At 42.9% G+C, this 27012-nt stretch overlaps 1 protein-coding gene across 1 annotated transcript in view; it reads left to right on the plus strand.

The window, feature by feature from the left end:
- The window catches only part of LOC124789619 (15-hydroxyprostaglandin dehydrogenase [NAD(+)]-like), an 86958-nt gene that overhangs the window by 5116 nt on the left and 54830 nt on the right, over positions 1–27012 (plus strand). Inside the window, exon 2 of the mRNA XM_047257039.1 lies at positions 21812–21905. Coding sequence (XP_047112995.1) covers positions 21813–21905 — 93 coding nt within the window. The 5' untranslated portion in view covers position 21812. The remainder of the gene's footprint in view (positions 1–21811; positions 21906–27012) is intronic.

The raw sequence follows: 27012 nt of genomic DNA on the forward strand, positions 1-27012 counted from the left end.
ACAACAAGCAGTGCCCACTAGCACATCTCGGCACGAACTCTTAACACGCACTGTCCTCTACGATCTCTCGACAAGCACTGAGTGCTACGAACTCTCAACAACCACTGTGAAGGCGGCTTAATAGTACTCTTTGGCGCAATCTCTGGCGCAGTGGCACAGTGTAGCCACCTTTCATATGCCCCTCCTCCACAGGCCAGAATTTGATGGTATTTTTGCCAGCATTGGTGGTGAAAATACCACCAAATTCGTCCACAAAAATACAGACAAAAACAAAAGATAATATTAATACCTAAACATCACATAATTAGTTAAAATTTTGGCTTTGCACTGACCTTTCACTAACCTAATATATGAAATACAGTAAGCAATACAACTTCTTTTCATGCATGTGGCTTTACATAATAGTTTACACAATATACAAAAAAATCAGTTTATACAAATGTTCACATAAAATGTTTTCAATGATTAGTTTATACAAAAAAAAGGACACCAACAGGTAACATCTTTTCAGTAAAAGCAGTCCATCAGTGGCACCCAGTAAAGTTTAGCAGGTACACCCAACAACAAGTCACATTAGTTCAGTAGAAGCAATCCATCAGATGCACCCAGCAATGTTAAGCAGGTGCAGACGCCAACAAGTGACTTCATTTCAGTAAAAGCAGTTCACCAGTTGCACCCAGCAATGTTGAGAGCAGGTGCAGACACCAACAAGTGATACCATTTCAGTAAAAATAGTCCATCTGTGGCACCCAGCAATGTTGAGTAGGTGCAGACAGCAAAAAGTAACATCATTTCAGTAGAAACAGTTCTAACAGTGGCACTCAGTAAAGTTCAAGAGGTACACACAGCAACAAGTCACATTAGTTCAGTAGAAGCAGTCCATCAGAGGCACCCAGCAATGTTGAGTAGGTGCAGACACCAACAAGTGACATCATTTCAGTAGAAGCAGTTCCATCTGTGGCACCCAGTAAAGTTGCAGAGGTACACACAGCAACAAGTCACATTAGTTCAGTAGAAGCAGTTCATCAGTTGCACCCAGCAATGTTGAGCAGGTGCAGACACCAACAAGTGACATCATTTCAGCAGAAACAGTCCGTCAATTGCACCCAGCAATGTTGAGTAGGTGCAGACAGCAACAAGTGACTTCATTTCAGTAGAAACAGTTCATCAGTTGCACCCAGCAATGTTGAGTAGGTGCAGACACCAACAAGTGACACCATTACAGTAGAAGCAGTCCATTAGTGGCATCAGCAATGTTGATCAGGTGCACATAGCAACAGGGGACATCTTTTCAGTAGAAGCAGTCCATCAATGGCACCCAGCAATATTGAGTAGGTGCAGACAGCAAAAAGTCACATCTCTCAGCAGAAGCAGTTCCATCAAACTCACTAGCACTGATCACACTGTTCATCAGAGTTTATGAGCACAAATTAAACATGTCCTAGTGGCACCAATCATGTAGAAAAGGTACAGGTAACAGTCCATAATTTTTTTTTTTTTTTACAATCATGATCACACAGTTCATCAGCAGAAATTAAACACGACCAAATGTCACACATCATGTTGAAAAGTGCAGGTAACAGTTCAGAATATTTATCTTCACTAATCAGACAGTTCAGGCATGAACAATAGTTTGAATGCACATACAAATGCTTTTATAGTAACATACAAATCATAACAAACACACAAATGATATCAGATAATTGTCCTATTAACTATTACAATACACAAATACCAATAAACCTATAATATTTATGGGTGTCAGTGCAAGCCACTACCAACAAATAAAATAATATTTTGAGATAGGTGGGTAGGATTAGGAAAGGAAAACACACTAAACACACTCACTCATCTTTCATCCACATTAAGTACTACTGTGTAACTGAATATTGTTAATTGTGTAAATGCAATTCTGCCAAAATTTGATGTTCATCATGTGTATCAAGTAGTACTGGCAGCAATGTATAACAGTCAATAATAGTTAAGTCAACGTCATAGTCATCATGTCAAGACCAATGTTTGCCAAGCCAGATCAAAATGTACTGTTGTTGAACAACTGTCAGTGAGCCAAGATATGCAATTACTTCCTCTCTCCAAAAAAAAGTATATACTGCTTAGTGATTTAACAAAGTGTGTGTATAGACTATCTTCCTTCTATTTTAGTGTTCTAGTCTGGTATCTTCATCCTCCTTGTTCCATAAGACCAACAAAAAAAAATATGCTCCTCACTTACTTTACCTCTTATACACCAAAACTCCAATAATCATCAACTTAATCTCAATACGTCACTAATACTTCTTCAATACGTCGATACATATAACTCTTATCATCAATATCATTTACCTTACCTCTTGTCCACAAAAACTCCAATAATCATCAACTTCATATAATCTCTATACCTCAATAATACGTAGATACATATAAACCTCAGCACCAATATCATTTCACTTCCATAACAACTCTTTCCTCTAGTCAGTCTCCTCGAACAAGTACAGATAAAATCCTAATGCAACTTCAATTCAGCATCCCATACAATCCGAAGACACAGTGTCCACACACAACCTCTGTGTAATCCATCTGACCCAAATTTTCTACTCATTATAAATTATAAGATACACTTTGGTTCCTTGTCCATCATTAAATAAAAGAAATGCATACCTGACCTCTAACAGACTTAGTTCGAATAACTCTCAGTAATTAAGTAAGATTACGGAGTGTGAATGATCATAATATTTCACAGTGTGTACACCACTTCAAGAATCATAGCAGAAGCAAACATGTGGAGTATTTTTTGTGTCAACTGTCACTTCCTATTTCAATTGCTCACGAAAAATGCAGTGTAATAACTATTAATGGTCTAAACCTAGTAATGGTATGTCATGTCGTTAGTTTCCTTGCCATTAGCATACATTTATACAGCTTCCATAAAACCTCCAGCTCATGTGACTTCTATTAAGTTTCTTGTACTAATGTCGTTCGTCGAATTATAGCAGTTCATTTTCTTATCCTAAAAATATAAGGCACTGAGCGTAAGCAAAACAAACAATAGCGAGTAAATATACCAGTAGAGAACAGAATGTCAACAAGTGTATGCAGCACAATTCTGCCAAGCAAACAATCTATAACTAATCCAATAGTGTGACCTAAACTCTAAGTTCATACACAGTATATCAGCATTGCTATATTCTAAATTGAAGAGTAGTTATGACAACAAAACAGAAATGTGTAAATATGTAATCCATACAAAAAGCAGCAAACATATATCTTACGTAATAAACAAGTCATTAGCATCATATCAGCCTGAGCAAATAAATGTTCATATGTCATCTTAACAAGTAAACATGGAGGCGCAAGCAGATAAATCACAAAGTATAACTTACATACCTAAACACATCAGCACAATAAATCAGGTGACAATTATAATTTAAATAAATAAGCACAGCAGGCACATAATTAAAAAAATGACATCAGTGAAAAAGCAGTGCAGCCAAGCGATGCATAATATACACAAGTTACAACCCAGTTCATTAATAATCATTGTCAAATTCAGTTAACGTACGCAAGCGCGTCGCTTCACACGTAAATTCATAGAACATGAAATTAGCACAAAGTATGAATCACGTAATCGCGAGCAGCAAATTACGTCTAAAGTACGTACCTAAGTGGAAATATGTTACCTGAAAAATAAACTCAATTAACAGTTACCTTTTTTAGTTTATTAGTTTCTTCTTGGAAATTACATTCTTTCTGAAATTTTCTCGATAGCAAGTCGTCTTAACGTCGGTGACACACAGAATTTACCTGAAGTTCTTAAATATTTTATAGAACCGTATCCTGAAAAATACTGAATGTTAATAACAGAATTCAACAAGTTCTTATAGCTTTATACAGAATTTAGTCGGAGAAATTAGACTGTGTATTTGTTTATGTCTGTCAGTGCATTCGCACTGAGCGCTCGATCAGCTGTAGGCACGTGACGTAGGAAGCAATTGTTTGCGGTCAACGACTGCCTTGTGCGGCGCGCAGACTTGACTGTTGCTTTGAGTATGTGCCGCCGCCAAAACACAGCGCGGTATCCTTGTACACTCTGCATGTTTACATCTAGCTGTTGATTTTTCACAAGTATGTTATTCCACAAAAATTTTTACGTTAGATATATGATGTATTCCTTTAGAGCGTCGAGATTTAAGAGTTTCTACTTCAACAGTGTTATCATGAATGATTTTGCGAACCCTATATGGACCGTTATAAAGCACAAAAAATTTGCGACACAAGCCTTTTCCTTTGTGAGACAAACGGTGGGACTTAATTAATACCTTTTGACCAACTGACAAGATTTTTGAACGACCAGGACGCTTAGCTGATTTCTCTCTTCTAGCAGCCGCAGATGCAATATTTTGCAGAGCCAGGTTGACAACTTCAGAATGCCGCAGTTTCCGTGAAGGCGGAAAAGGAACGATTTCAGAAATGCGATTTGTTGGTACTTTATGTTTTAATATCAATAGAGGCGCTAAAGAAGTTGAGTCATTAGGAAGTTCATTCAGAATGTTTTGCAAAATATGAAGATACTGATCCCAAGTTCTGTGATTCTGATGACAATAAAGACGGCACAATTTATTGATTTCCTTCATCCATCTCTCTGAAGCGTTAGATTGAGGGTGAAAAAGTGAAATGAAGATTGGTTTAATTTTACGACGCTGTAGAGTACGAAGCCAAATTTTAGAACGAAACTGTGATCCATTATCTGATATAACCTTATCAACATGACCAACTTCTTTAAGAAAATGTTTGATGAAAGCGTTAGATACTGAACGAGCTGTTGCTTTGCGTAAAGGTGTAAAACACACATATTTTGATGTCAGTTCCACTGCTACGAAGATGTACGCAAAACCATTAGTATATCGAATCACTGGACCAAACAAATCGACTGCAGCCATCTCCTTTAATTTCGCTGGAATGATGGGAAACAACGGTGCTCTGTCAGAAATCGTTGGAGGCTTAGCCTTTTGACATAATTTACATTTGGCAAGAACAGATCGAATACGTTTTTCCATATTACTGAAGTAACAATTTTCTCGTAATTTGTGAAAGCATTTTCTGGGACCAAAGTGTGCATAACTGAAATGCGTATACCAAATCAATTTATTGACCCACTCATCAGGAATACAAACTAACCAAACGGAGTTGTCGACCGATTTTCGTTTAAAAAGAACTTTCCAGATAGATCGCAAAAACGAGGTGTGGCCAAATTGTCCAATTTAACAAAGCGTCTAAGAAAATTACAGACACCAAGGAACTACGAACATCACGTTTTGTGGTAGGTACAGCATAATTACGAATAGCGCCTAATTTTTTTTGATCAGGAAGAATACCTTCTGTACAAATAATGTGACCGAGAGATTTCACCTGTGAACGACCAAATTCAGATTTTTCTAAGTTCACTGTAATGCCAACTCGTGCAAAAATACGTAATAATGAATCCAAAATTTTGTTGTGCTCACCCCAAGAACGTTTAGCAATAAGAATGTCGTCAACATAAGAAGTAATGTTGTCACGAAGATAAACAGGTAAAATTTCATTTAAGCTACGAATGAATGCTGCTGAAGATACAGTAAGTCCAATCGGTAATTTCCAAAGTCACCTTTGGGTAAATTAGTCAAATCCGGTTATTGTTCACTTACTCACTAGATAGATTGATAGTCGAAGAGTTGGTTTGACAGATGCAAAGAATAGTAAGAGAGTAGGCAGCGGTGCAGAAAACTAAAAGAGAAACAGCACCACTACAGCTCGGGGCCCTATGCTCGCTACGGCACATATTCACTTAGAGTAGTGAATCCCCTGAGGACTTTAATAAGTTCAAACAGTAATTTTCGAAATCTCATTTAGGTAAATAGTCAAATCCGGTTATTGTTTACTTACTCACTAGATAGATTGATAGTCGAAGAGTTGTTTTGACAGATGCAAAGAATAGTAAAAGAGTAGGCAGCGGTCCAGAAAACTAAAAGAGAAATAGCACCACTACAGCTCGGGGCCCTATGCTCGCTACGGCACATATTCACTTTAGAGTAGTGAATCCCCTGAGGACATTAATAACTGCACATAATTTCTAGTTTGTGACTTAATGGCAACTTTGGCGAAAGTGCGTACATAAATTGATCTAACCATGCACATGGATGTATGTCATTCTTCGAATTGCGAAATATCTTAATCTTCCGAGCAGTTAAGAAGTGTTTATAGTCAATGTTTGCACCTTGTGGCGACAAAGACCTACCGCGTCTGTCCCAGTCCCAATGTCGATTATTGTCAAGTTCACGCGCCTGGCGCTCTCTTGTTGCTTCTCGTAAATGAAATAAATTATTTTCTTCAAACCCCTCTGCTACCTGTGATTCTAAATTTCTTCTGCTATTTTTTCCTACTATTTCGCCTTCAATTTGTTTGACTTGCTTCCGTAATGCCTCAAATTCCCTTTTCACACGTTCATTAAATTTTCCCTGATTTTCAACATGCTTATTTATGTTCTGATACTCTTCGGTTTCTGCAAATGGTAATGGAACTGTATCATCCGAATCTCTGTCCCCATGTAAACTAAGATTTGTCAGTTTATCTGAAATTTCCTCAACTCTTTCCGATAAGTCACCTAATTGTTCTTTCTGTTTATTTACATCTTCCGTAAGTGTCGCGACTCGGGTTTTGGTGTTGTCACATTTAGTAGTTAACTGTTCTCACTGTTGCGTTAAGTTATTTATTCTTTCATTTGGTACGGATTCCTCAATTCTTTCAATTATTTCTTCCTTATCGTGTGCACGTTGTAAATTTAATTCTGAAAAGTTTTGTACTATCACGCGATCTTTTTCTTCCTGTTCTCTGTCCTGTTCTTCTTGTCTGATTTCTGTTGAAATTAAACTATTATTGTGAGCATTCAAAATCGGTTGTACTTCTTCTCTAATTTCTTTATTTGATTCGTCTTTCATGTATTTGAAACATGTCCCTGTTCGTGAGCCTAACTGAGTTTCCATTGTTCCCCTATCAGTTTCTAATTCAGATCGTAACTGTGATCCCACTGCTTTCATCTCGGTTTTAGTTGTTCCTAGTTCTGTTTCAATTGTTCCTATCTTTGAGCATAACCGTGTTGTCATTGCTCTTAATTCAGATCTAAACCGTGTTTCCATTTTTAATATAGCACTCATCAACTGCCCCATAGTAACTGTTTCAAAATTATTTTCGCCCCTAACATTTCCCGCAAAACCAGTTTCCTTCGTCATAGCTGTAAAGCTATCTGTGTTCGATACTATTTCAGAATCTTCTATCGTTAATCTCGGATTCTGTGAATTTTCTGATTGAGAAAAATTTTGAAATGGTTCCGGACTATTTTCCCGACTTATTACATTGTTTTCAACTCCATTATTCATCATACTGTTGTCCTGTGTTGGCGAGTTCGCCATGTCAACAATTTCGTTATTCTCACTATCCATCATTTTTGCCTTTTTCATTGATCGCGTAATCATTTACAAAATATACAAAAGATTCGTCACTGTACGAAAATTACACACAATGACTCTTTATCTCCAACAATACTATTCAAATGCAATGACTCCCTCAAACACGATCAATCGAACAATTGAAATAATTGCACTAATTTGTCAAACGTGTATACAAGGCAATAAAAATTAAATTTTGAAAAATACCATTAGAAGAATGCCAATTACCAAATCTACACATGCAAAATAGACTACAATTAATAAACTACAAATTACTACAACAATACTACGGTCTACTATTTTCACAATCAGAAGAATCCAAGGGACGATCCGAAGCAGCGGTCGCCACGTGCATGGGGGCTTTATGAAATATATGATTGAAAATGTTTTTAATTTTTGTAGCTGTATGTCCGATTACGCTGTGTTTCGTAATCGGTTGGCCCTGACTAGAATTGTTACGCTATCTGACTGCAACAAACAATCTAAGAAAATTTTCGTAAACACAGTTAATTAATTAAGTCCCCAGCAACTATAAAACCTACAAACCAATAAGCACAAGAGTAACTGTTCTGTATGTGGGAGTGTGACTCAACGTCCACATCTGGCACGGTTCTTCTCCAACAAGACAAGAATTTTTAAATACCAACTATACTGACGTGACAAAAGAAATTTAGAAAAACTATAATTACGCAAGAAAACCAGAATTACACTCTAATACAAGAACACAAGCCAGATGCTTTGTTGACTGAACCTGTAGTGACGCATTATTTCAGGCACACAATTAATAAAAGAACATTGTAGTTTTTACCTTCATATATATTGACGAAATGCACTCATTACAATAACATCTGCTATCTCTCCCATCAAATAACTGCATAAAACATGGAACAACACTCTTTACTACCACATCTCACTCCGACTTCACAACAGGCAGTGCCCACTAGCACATCTCGGCACGAACTCTTAACACGCACTGTCCTCTACGATCTCTCGACAAGCACTGAGTGCTACGAACTCTCAACAACCACTGTGAAGGCGGCTTAATAGTACTCTTTGGCGCAATCTCTGGCGCAGTGGCACAGTGTAGCCACCTTTCACGTACTACACGAATATGTAATAAAAATGGGGGTTCCTATTTAAAAAACGCAGCTGATAACCGTTTGACCTATGGCAGCGCCATCTAGCGGGCCAACCATAGCGCCATCTGGTTTCCCCCTTCGAGCCAGACAAGTTTCGTTCTTTGTAGTTTTTTCGTTTGACGCTTATTTCGTGAGATATTTGGCCCGGTCACGATCAATGGACGACCCTGTATAAAAGTTTGTTAATAAACATCGTTTAAATTAATGAAAAGGTACTTAATTTCACTCGTCGTAGAAATGATTAGAGAACATTAACATTTGCTTGAAAATTTACCAGGGCCTCATCCCCCTTTTTTATATCTATGTTCACCATGTTTTCTCCTTTGTCTGTTTTTAAATGTCTTCTATTGTTTGTTTTCTGTCTTTCGGCTGAAGAGCAGCGCATATGCTGCTGCCATCCAGACCCGCTGGGGAATTGAAATACAATAAAGGGAAAAAAAAAACCAAGGCCAAGAACCGAACCCGGGCATCCTAAATGGCCACCGAGCCCTCTATAACACATCCACGCAACCTTTCACGAGGAAGGTCCTTACATTAGGGCAAGCATGATCAACCTTTCATGTCCAGCGTGTCTTATATACTTCTTACTTCGCGGACATCCTCGTCACTCGACGTGACAGCAGCGCTCCTAGCGCATGTAGCGCCCATGACGTTAATGTTACTGCAATGCCCTGATGTCCCGACATCTTATTATGCCTCAAAACAGGCGTTTTTGAGAGCGCATTCGTTTTATGTTCACCTTATCTACAAATGTTTACGCGTCATAAACATCTTTTCTTTACTTAAGACGTTTTACAACAGCTGTCTCGAAAATACCCTCTGCAAATTTGTTCAACGTCGTTAGACAAACGTCTTACGCTGGAATATCAGGCAACTAGCACTGTCATTATGGAAAAATAAACGCGTATAAAAAAACACTGTTTGAAGCTAAGTCATTATAAAGTACCTTCAGTTTCGTCGGTTACAATGTTATAAACCTTTTAGACCTGAATTTTTCCTGGAGGAAGGAAAATTTTTCTTTATGCTGTAATGCTCTAAGGTGATTTTTTAATGATTTTAAATGCAAGATAGATATAACAATATGTACATGTTTTCTAAACATACTTCGTACAGTTGGCTTCATTTTATGGACTAAAATAACTAATTACAAAATATCCTCTATTGCAATAAATATTAAAATGGTCATTTAATAATTACCATGCAAAATAACAATAATAGTATCGAATTATACAGTGGAATATTGCGAACCAGCAACATCCGTGGGTTGTGGTGGTCAGGGGGTGCTGTGCACTGTTACATTAACTTGCTGATATTTTCATTGTGATGCCCAACAGTTGGCAGCACTTGTGCATGGTCAAAAGGCTGAACATTCACAAAAGTGTACCTCAGGTGTATATTGCGAAAAAATACTTCTCTTGCAGCTAAGACACAGCAAAAGTTAATGTACACAATTGTCGCCAGATGGTCTGGAAGGGTTAATGTGCCCACGACAGACAAGAACTATTTACTAATGTTAATACGGGAAAGAATTGACGATAAATGTGTGGTAATGAGACAGGTAACCCCAGATGACAAGTATATCCTCTACATCTGCACATACATGGCTACTCTAAGTGCCTGGCAGAGGGTTCACCGAACCATCTTCACACAAATTCTCTCCAATCTCGAACAGCTCGCGGAAAAAAAACGAACACCTGTATCTTTCTGGGTGAGTTCTGATTTCCCGTATTTTATTATGATGATCGTTTCTCCCTACGTAGGCTGGCGTCAACAAAATATTTTCGAATTCGGAGGAGAAAGCTGGTGATCGGTATTTCGTGAGAAAAAATCCGCGCAGCGAGAATCGCCTTTGTTCTAATGATTTCCATCCCGAATCCCGTATCATTTCTGTGACGCTCTGTCCTCTGTTTCTCCATAATACAAAACTACTGCTCTTCTTTGAACGTCCTGGGTGTACTCCGTTAATCTTATCTGGTAAGGATCCCACACCGAGCGATAAATGTAGCGTAGGCAGTCTCTTTAGCAGATTTGTAGCATCTTCTAAGCAATTCTGCCAGTAAAACGCGGATTCGTCTGCCCCACAACATTTCCTATGTGTTCTTTCCAATTCAAATTGTTCGTAACTGTAATTCTGAACTATTTAGTTTAATTTACGGCATTTAGATTCGACTGATTTATCGTGTAACCGAAATTTCACCGATTCCTTTTAGTACTCATGTGGATGAACGCACACCTTTCGCACCATACAGGTATCATATCTAAATCGTTTTGCAATTGGTTTTGATCTTCTGATAACTTTACTAGACGATAAACGACAGCATCGTTTGTGAACAACCTAAGACGGCTGCTCAGATTGTCTCCTAAATCGTTTATGTGTGTAAGGAATAGCAGAAGGCATATATCACCTTGGTGATTCGAGAGCTTGAAATTTGCTGTGTTAATGTCCACAAACGCTCCTAGCAATCATTTTTTAAAGTATTTGTCCAAAAATACTTTTGAGGACTGATCATGCGATCATCAGGCAGGGATTGTTTCTGCAACGCTAAATAAATTAAACCATCATTTATTGGTTGATTTTAATAAGTGGACTTCCACACTGAGGTGAAAAAGTCATGGTATATCCCCTAATACCTTGGAGGACCTCCTTTTACGCAGCATGCTGCAGCAACTCTACGTAGCGTGGACTCAACAAGTCGGTGCACGTCCCCTGCAGAAATTCTGAGCCAAGCTGCTTCCGTGGCCGTTCATAATTGGGAAAATGTTGCCGGTGCAACATTTTGTGCACGAACAGACGTGTCGATTATGTCCCAAAAACGTTCCACGGGTTTCAGCTCTAGCGATCTGGGTGGCTAAACGATTCGTTCGAATTATCCAGAATGTTCTTCAAACCAGTCGTAAACAACTGTGGTCCGGCGACCTGACGCATTGTCAGCCACGAATGGCTGCAAATGGCCTCAAAGTAGCCGGACATACACTATTGCTACACCAAGAAGAAATGCACATGATAAACGAGTATTCATTGGACAAATATATTATAGGAGAACTGACATGTGATTACATTTTCTCGCAATTTGGGTGCATAGATCCTGAGAAATCAGTACCCAGAACAACCACCTCTGGACGTAATAACGGCCTTGATACGCATGGGCTTTGAGTCAAACAGAGCTTGGATAGCGTGTACAGGTACAGCTGCCCATGCAGCTTCAACACGATACCACAGTTTATCAAGAGTAGTGACTGGCGTATTGTGCGAGCCAGTTGCTCGGCCACCATTGACCAGACGTTTTCAATTGGTGAGAGATCTGGAGAATGTGCTGGCCAGGGCAGCAGTCGAACATTTTCTGTATCCAGAAAGGCCCGTACAGGACCTGCAACATGCGGTTGTGCATTATTCTGCTGAAATGTAGGGTTTCGCAGGGATCGAATGAAGGGTAGAGCCACGGGTCGTAACACATCTCAAATGTAACGTCCACAGTTCAAAGTGCCGTCAACGTGAACAAGAGGTGACCGAGACGTGTAACCAATGGCATCCCATACCATCAAGCTGGGTGATACGCCAGTATGGCGATTACGAATACATGCTTCCAATGTGCGTTCACCGTGATGTCGCCAAACACGGATGCGACCATCATGATGTTGTAAACAGAACCTGGATTCATCCGAAAAACTGACGTTTTGCCATTCGTTCATCCAGGTTCGTCTTTGGGTACACCATCGGAGGCGCTCCTGTCTGTGATGCAGCGTCAAGGGTAACCGCAGCCATGGTCTCCGAGCTGATAGTCCATGCTGCTGCAAACGTCGTCGAACTGTTCGTGCAGATGGTTGTTGTCTTACAAACGTCCCCATCTGTTGACTCAGGGATCGAGACGTGGCTGCACGATTCGTTACAGCCATGCGGATAGCATGCCTGTCATCTCGACTGCTAGTGAAACGAGGCCGCTGGGATCCAGCACGGCGTTCCGTATTATCCTCCTGATACCACCGATTCCGTATTCTGCTAATAGTCATTGGATCTCGACCAACGCGAGCAGCAATGTCGCGATACGATAAACCGCAATCGCGATAGGCTACAATCCGACCTTTATCAAAGTCGGAAACGTGATGGTACGCATTTCTCCTCCTTACACGAGACATCACAACAACGTTCCACCAGGCAACGCCGGTCAACTGCTGTTTGTGTATGAGGCATCGGTTGGAAACTTTCCTCATGTCAGCACGTTGTAGGTGTGTCCACCGGCGCCAACCTTGTGTGAATGCTCTGAAAAGCTAACTATTTGCATATCACAGCATCTTGTTCCAATCGGCTAAATTTCGCGTCTTCGTGGTGTAGCAATTTTAATGGCCAGTAGTGAAATATTTCCTGAAGGTATTTCCGAACCGTAGTTACAGCCCTCAGAAATTACACAGCAACAACGGATAATGTGGCCACACACATGAAGAATATAAACATTTCCAGTCAATGGTTCAAATGGCTCTGAGCACTATGGGACTTAACATCTGAGGTCATCAGTCCCCTAGAACTTAGTACTACTTAAACCTAACTAACCTAAGGACATCACACACATCCATGCCCGAGGCAGGATTCAAACCTGCGAGCGTAGCGGTCGCTCGGTTCCAGACTGTAGCGCCTAGAGCCGCACGGCCACCTCGACCGGCCTCCAGTCAATAATCCGTTCGGTTGGACACGGGGACACAGTTCATACCTCGTAAACACAGGCCACACCATTACGGAGCCACCACCAGCTTGGATATTGCCTTGTTGACAACTTGGCTCCACGGCTGCGTGTGGTCTGCCCCATCCTCGAATCCTAGCATCAGCTCTTACCAACAGAAATCGGGACTCATCTGACCAGGCACAGTTTTCCAGTCGTCAGGGTCCCACCGATATGGTCACGAACCCTGGAGAGGCGCCTCAAGCGATGTCGTGCTGCTAACAAAAGCACTGGAATCTTTTTTTTTTATTTCACACATGTAGTTCCGCAGGACCAAAATGAGGAACAAATCTCCAAGTTCATGGAACGTGTCAGTAACGTGTCGCCTGCTGGCATAGTCCATTAACAGCAAATTTCACTGCATTATCCTAACGGATACGTTCGTGGTACTATCATAATGATTTTTGCGGTTATTTCACACTGTATTGCTTGTCTGTTGCCACTGACACCTGCACGCAAACGTCGCTGCTCCCAGTCGTTAAGCGAAGGCCGACGGCCACTGTGTTCTCCGTGGTGAGAGGTAATGCCTGAAATTTGCTATTCTCGGCACACTCTTGACACTATGGACATCGGAATACTGATTTACCTAACGATTTCCGAAATGGAACTACCGTTCCGTGTTCAGAGTCTGTTGTGCGGCCATAATCACGTCGGAAACCTTTCCAAATGAATCATTTGCCTACAAATGACGGCTTTCCGGTTGCCCTGCCCTTTTATACCTTGTGTATGCAATACTACCGTCATCTGCATATGTACACTACTGGCCATTAAAATTGCTACACCACGAAGATCACGTGCTACACACGCGAAATTTAACCGACTGGAAGAAGATGCTGTGATATGCAAATGATTAGCTTTTCAGAGCATTCACGTAAGGTTGGCGCCGGGGGCGACACCTACAACGTGTTGACATGAGGAAAGTTTCCAACCGATTTCTCAGTTGACCGGCGTTGCCTGATGAAACGTTGTTGTGAAGCCTCGTGTAAGGAGGAGAAATGTGTACCATCACGTTTCCGGCTTTGATAAAGGCCGGATTGCAGCCTATCGCGATTGCAGTTTATCGTATCGCGCCATTGCTGCTCGCGTTGGTCGAGATCCAGTGACTGTTAGCAGAATATGGAATCGGTGGGTTCAGGAGGGTAATACCGAACGCCGTGTTGGATCCCAATGGCCTCGTATCACTAGCAGTCGAGATGAAAGGCATCTTATCCGTATGGCTGTAACGGATCGTGCAGGTACATCTCGATCCCTGAGTCAACAGATGGGGACATTTGCAAGACAACAACCACCTGCACGAATAGTTGGACGACGTTTGCAGCAGCATGGACTATCAGCTCGGAGACCATGGCTGCGGTGACCCTTGACGCTGCTTCACAGTTAGGAGCGCCTGCGATGGTGTACTCAACGACGAACTAGAGTGCACGAATGGCAAAACGTCAGTTTTTCGGATGAATCCAGGTTCTGTTTACAGCCTCATGATGGTCGCATCCGTGTTTGTCGACATCGCGGAGGACGCTCATTGGAAGAGTGTATTCCTCATCGTCATACTGGCGTATCACCGGGCGTGATAGTATGGGGTGCCATTGGTTACACGTATCGGTCACCTCCTGTTCGCATTCACGGCACATTGAACAGTGGACGTTACATTTCAGATGTGTTACGACCCGTGGCTCTACCCTTCATTCGATCCCTGCGAAATCCTACATTTCAGCAAGAATAATGCACGACCGCATGTTGCAGGTGCTATACGGGCCTTTCTGGATACAGAAAATGTTCGACTGCTGCCCTGGTCAGCACATTCTCCAGATGTCTCACCAATTGAAAACGTCTGGTCAATGGTGGCCGAGCAACTGGCTCGTCACAATACGCCAGTCACTATTCTTGATGAACTGTGGTATCGTGTTGGAGCTGCAAGGGCAGCTGAACCCTACACGCCATCCAAGCTCTGTTTGACTCAATGCCCAGGCGTATCAAGGCCGTTATTAAGGCCAGAGGTGGTTGTTCTGGGTACTGATTTCTCAGGATCTATGCATCCAAATTGCGAGCAAATGTAATCGCATGTCAGTTCTAGTATAATATATTTGTCCAATGGATACCCGTTTATCATCTGCATTTCTTCTTGGGGTAGCAAATGTAATGGCCAGTAGTGTACATATCACTATCCCATGACTTTTGTCATGGCAATGTAGTAGTTTACCCATATTTCTATTTTGTGGTTCGTTATTACACCTACTCTTGCATTAACCCAATTTGATTTTGTGTTGGAAACCCCGTACCCTCCTAGCCGGAAGTCCTGTTCTTTCTGCCACAATTACTGCGCTAATTCCAAGTATACTAACTACACTTCAACGTACCCATTTCACTTTCAAGTTTCTCAAACGTACCTAACCGATTAAAGGATCTAGCATTCCACTCTTCGAGTTGTAGAATGTCAGAATTTTTTTCTTATTCTAGCATCCTCCCTAAGAGTCTACGCCCTAGGATCTAAATCGGGGTCTGTTTGACCTCTAGAATCTTTTTCCGAGTAGAAATCCATCATCATTAAACCATAAAATAGAGCTCTATATCCTCGAGAAATTTAACGACCTTACTTTCCCGCCGCAGGCTAAGGTCAGTCATCAAGACTGCGGTTCACTGCAATTACCGGAAAAAACTGCTGACCCTCTTCAGAGACCATATGTTAGCGTGGCCTCTCTACAGAAATCCCTACGAAATGATCGCACCTACGGTAAGACTCTTTGTAATATAGAGAAACACAGGGCACCCCCAGCGCCCAGATCCATGGTTCGTCGGGCGTCTATGGCCTGTAAGTGTCGTAAATAACGTACAGCTTACGAGCATACCGTTATCTGAAATATGCCGCAACTACGTTGTATGGTAACGAACAAAGCCCTTCAATAAATAACGCGATAAGAAAAGAAAATGAGACAGCTGAAGGAAATTGTTAGCCTGCTTAAGTGGCTTATACAGTGTGTCTCACTAGGTCTGTATTCAAGTATTTGCGAATACTGAAATAATGTTAACTGTTAATGTATCATCTGTTTCCGAAAAAATAAGTTTTTAACTTCAGTATTCCACAGACTCTTTTAAGTGTGACTCTTGCACTTGATTCTGAAAGGCTACAGAGAAATAAAGTTAAGTTATACGTTGTTTAACGTAATCGGCATCGATACCAATGTTTCTCTGCCACAGCCGTAGACATAATCTGTTGTAGCGTATGGACGTTCCGTGGCTTCGTGCCGTCACCATTGTATAATCTGTTGTGTTGGCAGAAGAGCCAACACCGTGTTACAAGTGGAGGCCGAAATGCACGCGTTTTAGCTCACGCAGGCTGGCGTGAGGAGGGAAGGACTATACTGACGTGAGGTCTGGAACATGACAAGGAATTAGAATTCAGAAAGCGGACGTAATTAGTTTGATACTTAACTTTAATCCATTAATGATGAACGTCGCTCTTGACGGTACATGATTCAAAATATTATCTGTTCAGAATAGTAACTGAATATGGCGCCTTGCTAGGTCGTAGCAAATGACGTAGCTGAAGGCTATGCTAAACTGTCGTCTCTGCAAATGAGAACGTATGCAGGCAGTGAACCATCGCTAGCAAAGTCGGCTGTACAACTGGGGCGAGTGCTAGGGAGTCTCTCTAGACTATACCTGGCGTGTGGCGGCGCTCTGTCTGCGGTGACTGATAGTGGCGACACGCGGGTCCGACGTATACTAATGGACCGCGGCCGATTTAAAGGCTACCACCTAGGAAGTGTGGTGTCTGGCGGTGACACCACATAATCCCCCCCCCCCAAATTACATGAAGTAGCTCACAGCCTACAGAAAATTACTCATGATGACGACAGAGGAGTATATTACTTTCTGACGCTGAGAGAAAACAGTGAAACATTTACCTAAGAATTTCGTCACGAAAAACTACTTCGTTATAAGGATGTGGTGAGTGAAGCTAATTTAGAAGAAGCTCAACTGGGAATTGGGCAGTTTTTACTGAAGTAAGGATGCGGGCTGCTTCGTGCTTTTGTTGACAGAGCCGGCGGCTCTCCCAGGTCTGAGCGAAAGGTGCCACGCAGTCACTGCCGTCCACAGAGAATAACTGACCACGACATTTTTGCCTAATCTTTTCGAACATCAAAGGACGAGACACTGAGGTGTCGCCTGACCAGCGAGGGAAGGTCAGGTACTTCCGACGAAATTTCAGCTGTAGGGGAGTTATGAGACTGGGAATGGGAAGAGGATGGCGCGAAAGTAATCGAGAAGGCAAATATCAGTGACAGAAATATACACTGAAGAGCCAGAGAAACTGGTACGCCCCCCTAATATCCAGTAGGGCCCCCGCGATCGTGCAGAAGTGCCAGAACACGACGTGGTATGGAATCGACTGATGTCGTACTGCTGGAAGTAACTGACACCATCAATCCTGCAGGGCTCTTCATAAATCCGTAAGAGTACGAGGGGATGGACATCTCTTCTGAACAGCACTTTGCAAGTCATCCCAGATACGCTCAATAATGTTCATGTCTGCTGAGTTTGGTGGCCAGCGAAAGTGTTAAAATCAGAATAGTGTTTCTGGAGCCACTCTGTAGCAATTCTGGATATGTGGGGTATCGCATTGTCCTGCTGGAATTGCCCAAGTCCGTTGGAATGCACAATGGTCATGAGTGGATGGAAGTGATCAGGCAGGATGCTTACGCACGTGTCACCTGTCAGAGTCGTATGTAGACGCATCAGGGGTCCCATATCACTCCAACTGCAGGACACCGACACCATTACAGAGCTTCCACCAGTTTGAACAGTGGATTCATGGATTCTTGAGGATTCATGAATCCAAATACATATCTCATTCAATAATGTTCATGTCTGGGGAGTTTGGTGGCTAGCGAAAGTGTTTAAACTCAGAAGAGTGTTCCTGGAGCCACTCTGTAGCAATTCTGGACATGTGGGGTATCGCATTGTCCTGCTGGAATTGCCCAAGTCCGTTGGAATGTACAATGGTCATGAGTGGATGGAAGTGATCAGACAGGATGCTTACGCACGTGGATTCATGGATTCATGAGGTTGTCTCCATAGCCGTAAGCATTTATCCACTCGATACAATGTGAACTGAGATTCTTCCGACGAGGCAATATGTTTTCAGTCAATAACAGTCCTATGTCGGTGTTGACGGGCCTAGTCGACGCGTAAAACTTTGTGTCGTACAGCCATCAAGCGTACTCGAGTGGACCTTCGGGCTCCGAAAGCCCATATCGAAGATGCTTCGTCCAATGGTTCGCACGCTGACACTTGTTTATGGCCCAGCACTGAAATATGCAGCAATTTACGGAAGGGTTGCACTTCTGTCATACTGATCGATTGTCTTCAGTCGTTGTTGGTCCCGCTTTTGCAGGATCTTTTTCCGGCTGCAGCGATGTTTTGCTGGATTCCTGATATTCATGGTACACTCGTGAAGTTGTCATACGGGAAAATGCCCACTTCATCCCTCCCTCGGAGATGCTGTGCCCCATCGCTCTTGCAGCGACTATAACACAACGTTCAAACTCACTTAAATCTTGATAACCTGCCATTTTAGCAGCAGTAACCGATCTAACAAATGTGCCAGACACTTGTTGTCTTATATAGGCGTTTCCGATCGTAGCGCCGTATTCTGCATGTTTACGTATCTCTGTATTCGAATACCCATGCCAATACCAGTTCCTTTGGCGCTTCAGGGTACTATCTGGGGTTGCTAGGCTGTTCGTTAATGAGTTTCATAGCGTATTTATACTCTTAAAAACACGTAAAAACTTACGTTTGTTTTTACGCTATAGAACGACTTCATTCCATTTTACGGCTAACGTAAGACCGGTGTCACATAGTACAGAAATGTGTGAGTAAAATTCGAATTATTATATTATTGTACATTGAAAATAACCCTGGGCCGCTTGAGAGACTGGTGTGGCAGCTGACTCCACGTCTACATCTACATCGACATCTACATCTACACTCTGTAAGCCACCTTATGGCATATGGTGGAAGGCACCTTGTGTGTACCGCTGTCACATCCCTTCTGTCCCTCTCTACTGGTGAAGATCTGCAGGAAGAACGATTGTACATAAACCTCCATGTGAGTTCGAATCTTTCTGATTTTACTCTTATGGTTTTTTCGCGAAATGTACGTAGGTGGAAGAAATATATTAACTGACTCTTCTAGTGAAGTATGGTCCTGGAATTTTACACTACTGGCCACTAAAATTGATACACCAAGAAGAAATGCAGATGACAAATATATTATACTAGAACTGACATGTGATTACATTTTCACGCAATTTGGCTGCATAGATACTGAGAAATCAGTACCCAGAATAACCACCTCTGGCCGTAATAACGGCCTTGATACGCCTGGGCATTTGTCAAACAGAGCTTGGATGACGTGTACAGGTACAGCTGCCCATGCAGCTTCAACAAGATACCACAGTTCATCAAGAGTAGTGACTGGCGTATCGTGACGAGCCAGCTGCTCGGCCACCATTGACCAGACGTTTTCAAATGGTGAGAGATCTGGAGAACATTTTCTGTATCCAGAAAGTCCCGTACAGGACCTGCAACATGCGGTCGTGCATTATCCGCAGGGAACGAATGAAGGGTAGAGCCACGGGTCGTAACACATCTGAAATGTAACGTCCACTGTTCAAAGTGCCGTCAATGCGAAAAAGAGGTGCCCGAGGCGTGTAACCAATGGCAGCCCATACCATCACTCCGGGTAATGCGTCAGTATGGCGATGACGAATACACGCTTCCAATGTGCGTTCACCGCCATGTCGCCAAACACGGGTGCGACCATCATGATTCTGTAAACAGAACCTGGATTCATCCGAAAAAATGACGTTTTGCCATTCGTGTGCCCAGGTTCGCCGTTGAGTACACCATCGCAGGCGCTCCTGTCTGTGATGCAGCGTCAAGGGTAACCGCAGCCATGGTCTCTGAACTGATAGTCCATGCTGCTGTAAACGTCGTCGAACTGTTCGTGCAGATGATTGTTGTCTTGATAACGTGCCCATCTGTTGACTCAGGGATCGAGACGTGGCTGCACGATCCGTTACAGCTATGCGGATAAAATGCCTGTCATCTCGACTGCTAGTGATATGAGGCCGTTGGGATACAGTACGGCGTTCCGTATTACCCTCCTGAACCCACCGATTCCATATTCTGCTAACAGTCATTGGATTTCGACCAACACGAGCAGCAATGTCGCGATACGATAAACCGTTATCGCGACAGGCTACAATCCGACCTTTATCAAAGTCTGTAACGTGATGGTACGCATTTCTCCTCCTTACACATCACAACAACGTTTCTCCAGGCAACACCGGTCAACCGCTGTTTGTGTATGAGAAATCGGCTGGAAACTTTTCTCATGTCTGCACGTTGTAGGTGTCGCCACCGGCGCCAACCTTGTGTGAATGCTCTGAAAACCTAATCATTTGCATATCACAGCATCTTCTGCCTGTCCATTAAATTTCGCGTCTGTAGCACATCATCTTCGTGGTATAGCAATTGTAATGGCCACTAGTGTAATATTAATTCACACCGTAATGCATGACGCCTATGTTGTAGCGTGTGCCACTGGAGTTGGCTGAGCATCTATGTCTCAGTTTCTCAGTTACAAAATCAGCCGGTGACGAAAATCTGTCCTCTTCTTCGGATGTTCCCTGTTTCCTCCATCAATCCTACCTCGCACAGATTCCAGAATGACGAGCGACTTTCCGCTCTGCTTCCATACAGTTCGGAAATGACTGTGTCAGTCGTGGACGAATTTTAAAACTCATATCCATTTCTGGGCACTGCATCAAGTGGAATACTGGTGACTGTAGATCAGGAAATCTTATGTGCCTATTACAGCACAGACAGTTGCGGCTGGGATGGGTAGATCCTTCGGGAGCTGAAATGAGAATCTCTGGAGGTAATGCAATGTCCTTTTTGACGAACACTATTGAGAAAATTTAGAGAATTAGAATTTGAAGCTGACTGCCGAGCGATTCTTCTGCTGCCAACTTACACTGAGCATGAGGATCACAAAGATACGAGAAATAAGGGCTCGTACAGAGGCATATAGATAGTCGTTTTTCCTTTGCTCTCTTTGCGAGTGGAACCACGTGCCTTAAGGAGGCTTGATGAGTAGCTGTGTAGAAAGCACCCCATTGCAGCTCTTTCACCAAGGAAAAATTCCTGTTTGTATTGGAAATCGAACCCAGGTCCTTGCATTGTAGGCAAATACACTAACCACTAAGCTATAGAGGCAGACTGTCCAATACATGATTGGCATGTGTAAGTAATAGGGCAATTCCGAGCTATCAGCTACTTATAATCTGAAGGTGAGGCGACACGTCCAGTGTTTTTAGCCTCGAAAATTCACCATACTATACACACTTCCCAGTGTATTTTGAAGCTTACAGAGGCGAGAGCACTGTGTGACATTGTGGTTTGTTGTGTGTTGCAGGATGGATCCCTCTGGCAAAGTAGCTCTCGTCACCGGGGGAGCTGGGGGCCTGGGGCGGGCCTTCGCCAAGGCGCTGCTCACTGCAGGAGCCAAGGTCAGCGTCAGGCGGCTGGAACTGGCAGTGCTGCCCTACTCAGTGAAATACATGGCTAGCCAGAAGCACCTACCTTTTTTTGAGATGTCACTGTGTGACAACAACGAGAAGCACAGCAACAAGACATAAAACATTTTAGTAAAACTTAGAAAGTGTTCACTGTACAGCCCTTTTTTGTGCATGAGCAGAAAGTACGACTGTAACACACAAGGGCGCCCATCAGATAGTACTTGGGGGGGGGGGGGTTGCCTATACCTGGGGGTGTCGTGTATTTTCAGTATTTTGGAAGACGAATGGCGACTTACAAGTAGCCATAAAATTTTTTCATGTCTTACTGTGTTAAAAACCTGTGAAGTAATGACTTTTAAATCGTTTCCATCCAAGAAAACCACGTTAATACACTATATTTTTTCCTTTCTCTGAGAGCTGGGATGGAGCTGCGCCCCCTCCCCCTCCTCCGCAATCCCCCCTTGTCCATAGGTATTGACCCCTTGGTAACACACATTTTTAAAAAAAATCTTATTGACATTTGTTCTGCATATCATGCAAACGGTACCATACAACATAAATAGCACATACCAGCTTTAAGACAAATTGAAGAAAGTAGATACAGAGAACAAGGCATCTGATAACAGATTATCAAAAGAACTTCAGAGTAACAAACATAATATTATTAGGCTGTTTATGGAAATGAGGTAAAGAGCGGAACAAACACGCCAAGTCCTTATGAAATGATGTTGGCAAATAATCCTCTCTACGGACAAAAATCAATATTTTTTATTCCATTCATTTTATTTATCCACTCAACTGTATTAATTGCTTTGCCATTCACATCCTATTGATTTCAAAGCCACATGGATCCATTTACAAGTATGTGTCAACCAATGTACGTAGTCAGCGTTTTAATTGTCTGCTACATCATCTGTTGTGCTGGGCTGTATTCGTACTTTTGGTACATCGTTGTATTGGCAGCTCCCTCGTGTTATCGAACGATATTCTATATATTTTCCAGGTCTGCAATAATTCCCCTTCCGTACGCCTCCAGATAGACTCATGTGACTTTGAATTCGATAAAACGTAAGCAGGTAAAAACTAAATACAGCCGAGTGAATGAAGAAAAATAAATAAAATCCATACAATAAAAAGTACTTGTTTTCCTCCGTCGGCGGCCGGAGTGGCCGTGCGGTTCTAGGCACTACAGTCTGGAACCGCGAGACCGCTACAGTCGCAGGTTCGAATCCTGCCTCGGGCATGCATGTACGTGATGTCCTTAGGTTAGTTAGGTTTAGGTAGTTCTAAGTTCTAGGGGACTGATGACCTCAGAAGTTGAGTCCCATAGTGCTCAGAGCCATTCAAACCATTTTTTTCCTCCGTGAAGTTTTTGTCAGCTGACATCCGCGCCATTCTTGATCGCGTTAGAAGCTCTAAGAACTTAAAACATTCTAACTGTGTAACAAATGTGAAAAAATATAGACTGAGCGCCATATACACTACCAGAAAAAAACTATTACACCCCTTCAGACGTTTCCAATTACTCAAGATTTATTGATGCAACTATGCCCATAGAGTACCTGGTATGATTACATTTACAGATGAACAGCACAAGCGGTTCTGCGAACTAGATACCGACCGACGCTGAAACACCCATACTAGTATGTGGTGCAGCCTCCACTGGTGGCAATGCAGGTGCCGACTTTGACATCTAGCCGATCGTACAGATGGCGAATACTCTCCTGTAATACGTTATGCCACGCCAGCTCGACCTGTTCATGTAGCTCTGTAAGAGTTGGTCGACGAGTCGCACGTGTCACTTCTCATCCCATCACATCCCACAAGTGCTCGACTGGAGAAAAGCCTGGAGATCATGTTGGCCAGGGAAGTTGCTGCACGTCTTGCAGAGCACTTTGAGTTTCATGCGCGGTGTGTGGGCAAGCATTATCCTGTTGGAACAACACATTGCCTTGTTGCAAGAACTGCAAAAGAATTGGTCTAACGGCATTCTGCATGTACCGCGCGCAGATTAGCGCCCCCTCCAAAAACACCAAAGGTGAACGAGAGCTGTAGCTTATCGCACCTCAGACCATGAGCCCTAAGGTGGGGCCAGTGGGTCTTGAGCGAATGCACTGTATGAGACAGCACCAGCAGGTCTACACTGTACTTGCAAACGACGATCACTTGCATGCAGGCAGAATCTGCTTTCATCGCTGAAGACCACAGCGCGCCATACCATTCTCCAAATGATCCTCTGATGTCAGCAGTCAAGCCGTGCCTGTCGATGCTGTGACGCGACTGGAAGACGGGCTAGAGATGAGTGTGCCCATAGTCCCATTGCTAATAACCGGTTCTCACGCGTGTGGGCTCACAAGTCTCTTCTATGGTAGCTGTAGGATCTGCCACTGCTGCCCTAACAAAATGACGACCTGGAGGGCGACTTTGCTCCGTGGACGACCAGAACCTCATCTACGTGTGTGAGAATGTTCACATGACCACTGATACCAGCATCATTGCACACTAACGCAGCACATCCACCTTGCGTGGCATTTCTCCGAAAGGACCATCCCACCGCTTGGAAGGCCACAATTTGGCCCCTTTCAAACTCGCTCAGTCGGCTGTAGGAAGACCTAGTACAGCACAGGGAGCCTTCTGGCTGTGAGCATTCCCTATTAAATGGTAGACACAGATAGCGCTCTGGTAGCTATGCCACTACGCCGTCTGTTGGTGGACGACGTTGAAATAATTAACAATACACCTACTTTCACCCAGGTGGCATATACCATCATCAGATCAAAATCGATGTAGGGCACCATTGACAAACTGCCTATTGGCTTCTGTCTCTGGTTCTTCGGCCGGCGTTCATCTAATGATTTTACTGACGTTTCGCCAGCACGAGTGGCTGGCATTGTCAAAACTTCACCCTCTATTGCCGGTGGTGGAGCAGACTATATGTACCTGACGCGCCAACGTCGGAGGGCTTCTCCGCGGTCATTTCCGGTGCGGTTCTCCTCTTGCTACCTGCGACGGTCGTTCGCTGCAGTAAGGGAAGCCAGGATCCGTTTACCTTAAGGCTTTCCTCTTTCTTGTTCAAACTGTTCGCGTGTTTTTGTATTTCTACAGCTTCTCTGAACAAGTGCTTGTGATAGTGCTTCTCTACAGCCAGAACTTCCGTGTCGGGGAATTTCATTACGTAGTCGGTCTCACTCAGTGCGTGCTCTGCCACGGCCAATTTCTCCACCTGCCCTAACCTGCAATGTCGCTTATGCTCTTTGATCCTGGTGTTAATTGCCCGTCCAGTCATTCCGACATAAAATTTTTCGCATGTGCATGGTATACGGTATCTGCCATACATTCCCAGAGTGACGGACAGAATCGGCCGTTTCTTGCGCAATCTTCAATGCTGTGCCTCACTTGCATGGATCTCAATCCTCCATACCCTCTCCCTTCCACCACCATCAACCACATACTCCTTCATTGGATATTTATTTCTTGCTTTTGTGTTTTAAATGTATGGTATACTTACAATATTATGAAAGGGATCTGTGGCCGAGCGGTTCTAGGCGCTTCAGTCCGGAACCGCGCTGCTGCTACGGTCACTGGCTCGAATCCTGCCTCGGGCATGGATGTGTGTGATGTCCTTAGGTTATTTAGGTGTAAGTAGTTCTAAGTCTAGGGGACTGATGACCTCAGATATTAAGTCCCATAGTGCTTAGAGCCATTTGAACCATTTGAATGAAAAGGATAGTTGCTTCTCACCAAATAGCGGAGATGCTGAGTGGCAAATAGGCACAACAAAAAGACTGTCAAACAAAGCTTTCGGCCAAACAGCTCTTCATCAGAATTAGACAACATACACTTACACACACACACACACACACACACACACACACACACACACATTAATGCAGCCGCAAGTCACACACACATGACCACAGTCTGTAGCTACCAAGGCCAGACTGGCGTTGGCTCCCAGAGACTGTGGTCATGTGTGTGTGACTTGCGTTTGCATTAATGTGTGTGTGTGTGTATGTGTGTGTATGTTGTCTAATTCTGATGAAGACCTGTTTGGCCGAAAGCTTTGTTTGACAGTCTTTTTGTTGTGCCTATTTGCAACTCAGCCTCTCCGCTATATGGTGAGTAGCAACTACACTTTTCACACTATTGTCATTATTCCATCCTGGATTTTCAGTTGTTTAAATCAATAGTATTGTATTTTAAAACTTTACTATGAACATGCTGCTGTTTTAAAGTCCTTTTATTCGTGCGTCTTCTGCATTTGTAAATGTGTTTTATTGTAATGGTTTTGTTCTGCTCTATAATATTTCAGTATTGCCGCAATAAATTGTTAATTCTGGATTGGCAGTGTGTGCGCCCTCCCCATCCTGTTTTCCCTGCTTACCACTCCGTTCTTTTGCACAATTCTGTGATTTTTACTGGGTCCTTTTTTTTTTACTTTTGATATATTTCACTTACTTTTTTTCTAAAGCTCATTTCAGGATGCTACATACCTATAAACAGGAGTGTATAAGAAGGACGATTACTTTTACCCTTTGCGGGGCTGAGCATTTCAGATCATGTAACATTCTAGAAATACGACCATGTTCATGTTGCTTATCATCAGTGATCTATTTAGTGTCTTACGTTATTAATTACACGTCAGTATATAACTTGTATTATGCTTATGTGTTTTAAGCCGCATTTGACATTGCTATTTTAACATGGTCCCCCCGTATCTGTCCTCTCTTCCACTACTCCCTACTTGTTTGACCACTCAGTTCTGGCAACCAATTTCCCCCCGCCCCTAATGCCCTTTGTCACTCACTCTCTTTCCCCACTCCCTCTCCCCCCCCCCCCACCCCATCTCTCTCTCTCTCTCTCTCTCTCTCTCTCTCTCTCTCACACTTTCTTTCTATTCCCCTCTCTCTCTCTTCCCATTATTTCAACACCCTACTTCGTTTGCACGGATTTCAATCTTCTTCACCCCCTCCCTCTCCCCCCTCAGTGCCCACCTCACCACCACCCCCCCACCACCACCACTTCCATTGGCCACATACTTGTTAATTTGAATATCTTGTTTTTGTCTTCCTGTCCCTGTTTTATGGGAACTCCCTTG

The sequence above is a fragment of the Schistocerca piceifrons genome, chromosome 3 (assembly GCF_021461385.2).
Source record: "Schistocerca piceifrons isolate TAMUIC-IGC-003096 chromosome 3, iqSchPice1.1, whole genome shotgun sequence".
Classification (NCBI taxonomy): Eukaryota; Metazoa; Arthropoda; class Insecta; order Orthoptera; family Acrididae; genus Schistocerca; species Schistocerca piceifrons.